This window comes from Gymnoscopelus braueri (genome assembly GCF_963280865.1).
Source record: "Gymnoscopelus braueri genome assembly, contig: SCAFFOLD_83, whole genome shotgun sequence".
Taxonomy (NCBI): domain Eukaryota; kingdom Metazoa; phylum Chordata; class Actinopteri; order Myctophiformes; family Myctophidae; genus Gymnoscopelus; species Gymnoscopelus braueri.
The window spans coordinates 101,683-108,571 of NW_027660741.1; the positions used below are offsets into that span (position 1 = coordinate 101,683).

Below are 6,889 nucleotides of genomic sequence, written 5' to 3' on the forward strand. Positions count from 1 at the left end.
ATTTGAGGGGCAGGGATGAACCATTGAATTTGCATGGGGAAAAAATAAGGATTTGATTGCAGTAGGGAAAAAAGTTATAGGTTTGTTTATTGTAAAACCCCATGTGTGTGATCCTAATAAAAACATATAAATATACTGTTTAAAAATAAACAAAAATAATATTTTTTTCAAATTATACATATTTTTACAGTCTAGATTTGGGTCCAAGCCATGAAAAACTGTATCAAATAAAAAAAGGTGAAGAATCAACTGCTTTGCGTCGGTCAAACATCCGACAAATGGTCATACCCGTCCACACTCGTCCCCCTTTAGCCACTGTGGGGGGTGTGAGGCTGCGCCGTGCCGTAGGCGGGCGGCACAGCTCCCATGTAGACGTGAACGTTGCCAGGGCCCGGCTGAACGGGCGCGGGGGCTTGAACACCGCCTTGAAGCTGCTCCGCGGGCGCGCCGTAACCTGACGGCCCTGCGCCGCCACTTGCCGCACAAGAGCCTGCGGCGGGCCGGCCCAGATACGCCTGTTGAGCCGCGGGGTTAGCAAGTTGCGGCATGTAGTAACGCTGTGGTTCATAGAAGCCTTCTTCACAATGGCTCTGTAGCGTAGAGTAGCCTGCGTACGCTGGGTCTCCAGCCTGGCTCTGTAGCGTAGAGTAGCCTACGTACGCTGGGTCTCCAGCCTGGCTCTGTAGCGTAGAGTAGCCTACGTACGCTGGGTCTCCAGCCTGGCTCTGTAGCGTAGAGTAGCCTGCGTACGCTGGGTCTCCAGCCTGGCTCTGTAGCGTAGAGTAGCCTACGTACGCTGGGTCTCCAGCCTGGCTCTGTAGTTTAGAGTAGCCCGCGTACGCTGGGTCTCCAGAGTAGCCTGAGTACGCTGGGTCTTCCACCTGGCTCTGTAGCGTAGAGTAGCCTGCATACGCTGGGTCTTCATTCATCAGCTTGGCGGACATAGACAGGGCCTCCATCACCTTGACGTTGAGCTCCGACAGCTCCGAGTGTTTCCTGTCTATGTCCTCCAGCTCCTGGTCGATGAGCGGTCCCATCTGGCCGCAGGCGGCCTCCAGTCGCAGGAACTCCACGTCGGCGTCGTACCGGGCGTCCGCGGGATCGGCGCCCTGGATCATCCGCAGGAGCCGGTCCATCTTCTCCTCGTCGACGAGCGCGGGCCCCGGGTCGGGCTTGACGACGGACCCCGTCTGAGGAGAACAATCTTCACAGCACTTCTCTGTCTTCGTCGTCTCGGGCTCGGCGGTGAGGTCGGCGCTGACGAAGTTGGACGGGAAGAGCCCGACCCCCCGGTACGTCTCCCCTCTCCACCAGTTGGGGTCGCTGTCGTCCAGGATGGCGATGATCTCCCCGGCCTTGAAGGTGAGCTCGTTGTCCTCGGCCGCCTCAAAGTCGTAGACGGCTCGCATCTTCCTCCAATCGGCCGCCGACGCCTTGTGCATGGAGGAGGAGGAGGAGGAAGAAGAGGACATCAGGCTGGAGGTGGAGCTGGTGGAGGTGGTGACGGGGTAGAGGCCGGACTGAGACGATGTCTGGTGCTGCAGAGACAACTCGATGGCTTTGGCCAGGTCTTCCTCTTCCTTACTGCTCGCCGAGATGGCAGGAGCTACCGCCACTGCAGCCGGGCTCGCTTTGGCTTTCTTCTCGGCAGCAGCAGCCGCCTGGGGGGAGGAGGAGGAGGAGGAGGAGGAGCCTTTTGCGATGGGGGGGAAGGTGAAGCCCGCCTCGCGTAGATCCTTGATCACGGCGGAGATCAGGCAGAGCTGCGGGTCGTCACGGAACTCCTCGGCCCACTCCACCATCAGCGCCTTCAGTCTCTTGACGACCTTGGGGTTGCCCTTGTTCAAGACGGCGTTGATGTCGTTGGCAAACTCCCTGGAACAGACCTCCAGGTGGAACGCTTTGCCGCAGTTGGCGACGCACGAGGCCAGCAGCGTCAGGGCCTGCGCCGCCACCTGGGGATTCTTGTGGTTGACTCTTTTCATGATGGCGCGTAAACATTCCTTGGGCCCGCCGCGCGTCTTGCCCACTTTATCGCAGATGCTCAGGAAGAGGCTCCAGTCCTCTGTCACGTTCGTCTCGCTGGTCGCTTGCTCCACATCTTTATCGAATGGGTTTTTCCCAAAGATATTCATGGCTGATGTATCAGAAACCGACTTCTCTTGTGTCTTCCTTGGAGCCGTTCGCTCCTTTTGATCTGCCTTCTGTCGACTAAAGTCAAAGACGTCATTTACCTTTTATAGACTGATCAGCACTCTGGGTGTGATGTCAAACACACAATAATGCATGTCTAACTACACCGGTTTGCGCAGGAGCCTTTGAAGTAGGGTTTCCCAGTGGTGGAAAAAGTACTCAAGTGTTTTACTATTCCCTGCCAGAGGGTTTTTTTTATTTTACTTCCCCCAGTGCCAGTGTTTAAAATGTTTTTACACAGGAGCCGAGATACAGGATTTTAAAGTAATAAGTTAACCAAGGAGTGAATGGAGCTAGAAATCTTTGGATTTTTTTTTTTTTTGAAAAACGGTTATACTCGTGGATGGATTTTTTTTGGCAGTAAACGGGTGTATTTTTCATCAACGGTACAAGTAAAAGTCTGCAATTAAAAATTGACTTGAGTAAAAGTACAAAAGTTTTGGTATCAAAATGTACTTAAAGTAAAAGTACTAAAATGTTTGAAAATAGCAGATCTCACTCACTCACTCACTCATCCCATGGCCTTGGGGGCCGTAGGGGTGTCATGGTGGATGCTTAGGCAGTCAGGGATCTCCAGCGCTCACGATCTTCTGCTGTGCGTAGCAGGGTTTGGAAGCTGCAGCCAGTCCATTCCTTGATGTTGTCCATCCAGGACTTTCTCTGCCTGCCTCTTCGCTTCCCCTCCACTGCCCCCTGTAGGATGGTCTTTGACAGGGAGGTATGTCATGTGACATGAACATACCAGGCCAGTTTACCACGTTTTACTGTTGAGAGTAGAGGCTCCTGTTCTCCAGCATGGGTGGTAACTAACTGTCTAACATAATAGCAGATCTACAAGCTCACGACGCGCTGTGAGCTTGTAGATCTGCTATTTTCAAATAGCCTAGGTATAAAATAGGGCTAAAGTGGTTAATGTATGTTTTATAATGTAATAATTTATATCTGCAAAGTAACTAAAGTTTTCAAATAATTGTAGTGGAGTAAAAGTACAATATTTGTCTCTGAGATGTAGCGGAGTAGAAGTAAAAGTATAGACAATTGGAAATACTCCAGTAAAGTAAAAGTACCTCAAAATTGTACTTAAGTACTGTACTTGCGTAACTTACTTTACACCACTGGGGTTGCCAACTATCTGACCGTCCGGTCGTGGTATTCTTTTCCCTTTAAAACCTTGAAGAAATTTATTTGTGATACCGATAAACAGAAATGTGTTTTCTTTGTGATACCGATAAACAGAAATGTGTTTTCTTTGTGATACCGATAAACAGGAACAGGAAGCATACTACGTCCGTGCCATCGATCCAAGCCGGAACACAATCCATTGATCGATCATTAGAATAAACGCGCCTTTCGGCTGCTGTGTTAAGTAACCAGATGGGTGGGCCGTGTTAAGTAACCAGATGGGTGGGCCGTGTTAAGTAACCAGATGGGTGGGCCGTGTTAAGTAACCAGATGGGTGGGCCGTGTTAAGTAACCAGATGGGTGGGCCACGAACGCTTCAGAGATTTAACATCATAAATCAGCCCTGATACAGATGTATGACGTATGGCTCCATATTTGGGCGACATCATCATCTATGAAATCATCTATGATGAAAGATTTGAAATGTCAGTTGGTGATAAAGAGAGTCTGAGACAAAGAGAGAGAGAGAGAAGAAAGAAGAAAAAAAGTTGTGGAATAAAAATAAAAAATATGCATTTTGATTAAAAACACACACACCCTATGGTATTGGTTCTCAAGTGGGGTTCGGGGACCCCCAGCGGTCCTTTGGGGGGTTCCAGGGGGGCCCCAGCTAAATGTATAAATATCATAAAAATCTATTTAACCACTTAATCATATATACAGTACACTGGCTATTTGAAAATAGCCGATCTACAAGCTCACAACATGTCAATAATGCGACGTGTTGCACAAATCAGATGGGGGTACGCAGTCAATTTAGGGGTCCATGAGTGAGTTGAGCTATGCAAAACAGACCTATTTTGCCTATTTTCAAGGCAAAAAAGCAAACCTTTGTCAACTCTGCCTTACAATTACTGTACTTCAAAGGGGGAAAAAATACTGTGTGTCATTGCTAAGTGAACTACACTCCAGTATATTTATGTGGTTTTACTCTCTCTAAAGGGATTTAAAATGTTATGTTTACAAGTGTTGTTCCTATCAGCTTCCATGGAATACTATACTACTACCTTTGTCTGAGGAGCTGGTTACATGTCCAACGGACGTCTCATCAAGTAGGAGAAACATATAATTGTCATTACAAAAGTGTCTTGAATTTTTACAGAGCAGGTTAATTTAGGCTACATTATTATGTTATTATATTATATTTATTATATACAGGTTAATTTAGGCTACATTATTATATGTTATTATATTATATTTATTATATACAGGTTAATTTAGGCTACATTATGTTATTATATTATATTTATTATATACAGGTTAATTTAGGCTGCATTATTGAGCAAGGGAAGAGAGTGTATCTTCTCTTGTCTGCTGCACTGTCTGCCCCTGTATAGAGCCGGTGCAGTGTGCACACACACACACACACACACACACACACACACACACACACACACACACACACACACACACACACACACACACACACACACACACACACACACACACACACACACACAGAGCTGTTTTGCTTCTGCGTGTGAAGTCTGTGAAAAGAGAAACGTGAGGCGATGACTTTATAAACTTTATGTGGAAAACTGCAGATATTGTGAAATCAAGCGAGCACCGCATATTTAGCATATTTTGCGCAGAAATATGAGATTATTGCAGTGAATATGCTCCCTTGTAAATTATCCAATCGCATAATCGCTTTTTTTCTGGAGGCTCTATACTGTATATTATGATTTCATTCCAGCGTCAGCAGGTGGCCAAATATGGCAACATGAATATCATAGATATATTACAGAAAAAACACCATCACCGCTCATCCGCCTAAATAACTATCCATGGTCATTTGGAACTGAAGGCAACATTTACAACTCGTGTGTGTGTGTGTGTGTGTGTGTGTGTGTGTGTGTGTGTGTGTGTGTGTGTGTGACTGGGTAAAACTGAATCCATCCTCTTTGGGTCTAGTTCTAACCTTAGCAGGGCTGAGAGTTTCACGATCAAAGTGGGTGATGATTCGAATTGAATACAAGGTCTCCCTCCTCACTCATCAGTGCATCTACAGCAATGCCCCCTCCTACCTAAAGGAACTCATCAAACCCCCGAACTCCACCCGCTCCACCCGCTCACTCCGCTCCAGAAACTCAAACGTACTGGAGCCCCGCACAACAAATCTCCGCACCATGGGGGATCGGGCCTTCTGCTCAGCTGCTCCTCGACTATGGAATGCCCTCCCGGACCATCTGAGAGCACCACAGTCGATTGACATTTTTAAAAAGGGCCTAAAAACCTTCCTTTTTAACAAGGCATTTGCATAGACAGAGATGTAGTTGTTTTATTTTTATTTTTAACTTCTACTGTGCCTGCTGACTTGATCTGAATTTTATTCATTTCACTGTTTTACTTTTTTTATTGTTTTCTCTTTCTTTTTATGTTTTTAATCCTGTAGCACTTTGAGATTTGCTTCAAATATAAAGTGCGTTACAAATAAAATTTATTATTATTACAAATAAAATTTATTATTATGATGTTCTCACAAGAAAGGAGGTAATTACCTACCTGGGTTCCATCTTGGAGGCAAACCTTTCGGGTGACAAAATGGCCAAAAGAGTGATCAAAAAGGTTAACCAAAGAACACGCTTTTTGAATACGATTGAACGTCTAGTCAGTAAGAATACTCTGAAGATTCTTGCAGGGGCCCTCATACAAGGTTATTTCGATAATGCATGCACTTCATGGTATCACAACACCACCAAGGCCTTAAAAACAAGGCTCCAAACATCCCAAAACAAACTAGTAAGGCTACTTCTTGGCCTCAATCACAAAACCCATCTAACCCCTGCTCATTTAGCAAGGATGAGGACAGAGTACAGCAACTTACAATGGGCCTTGTCACCAGAGGCAGCTCCACGAATCATGTTCAACCCAGATTTGGCTCAACTAAGGGAATGAACTCGTTCTCATGCTATTCAACAAAAATGTGGAATGCCCTACCAAAAGGAGTAAAGGAGTGTAAAACCCTACTCACTTTCAAAACTGCCCTAAAGAAATACCTTCAGGAGGCTGACATTTGAAAATGGCCCCTGTACTGTCAAAGTCCTAACCTACCCCCCCGCCCCCCCTCTCCCAGAACTTTTTCCTTTTTTTCTTGTACATATTTTTTACTTTTCATACCAGTAAGCTGATTGTATGACGTTCTGTATAGTGTGTATATCGGTCAGTCTCTTATGTCATCATGATTTGTGTGCGTTGGAACTCATTTTAAAAAAGCTTAGTGCTTCATGAACCTTCCAGTTTAGTAGACCTTGTATTGTGATGTTTTGTTTTCAATGACTCAACAATTGTGCGTTGAAACGCATCACAGGCAGGCAGGCAGACAGACACAGTATGATATTTACTGGCCTTTACAAAAGCCCTGTAAATATTGGCCTCAAATCATTTGTTTATTATTTATATTTATGTACATAATTATCTTTTCAGACAGGCATGCATTTGTGTTTGATACTTAATTCATGTATGAGTAGCATTTTGAGTCAGGCAACTTCTTGTGCTAACTAAGTTATGCAAC

The 6,889-nt window shown here is 45.7% G+C and overlaps 1 protein-coding gene across 1 annotated transcript; it reads right to left on the reverse strand.

Moving 5' to 3' along the window:
* Positions 1-308: 308 nt before the first annotated feature.
* On the reverse strand, positions 309-2,135 carry LOC308081225 (signal transducing adapter molecule 1-like; the record flags this gene model as incomplete). The annotated part of the gene is made up of 1 exon (XM_080457614.1): positions 309-2,135. One exon carries the CDS (start codon positions 2,133-2,135, stop codon positions 309-311), a length of 1,827 nt encoding a protein of 608 aa, XP_080313740.1.
* Positions 2,136-6,889: the final 4,754 nt, after the last annotated feature.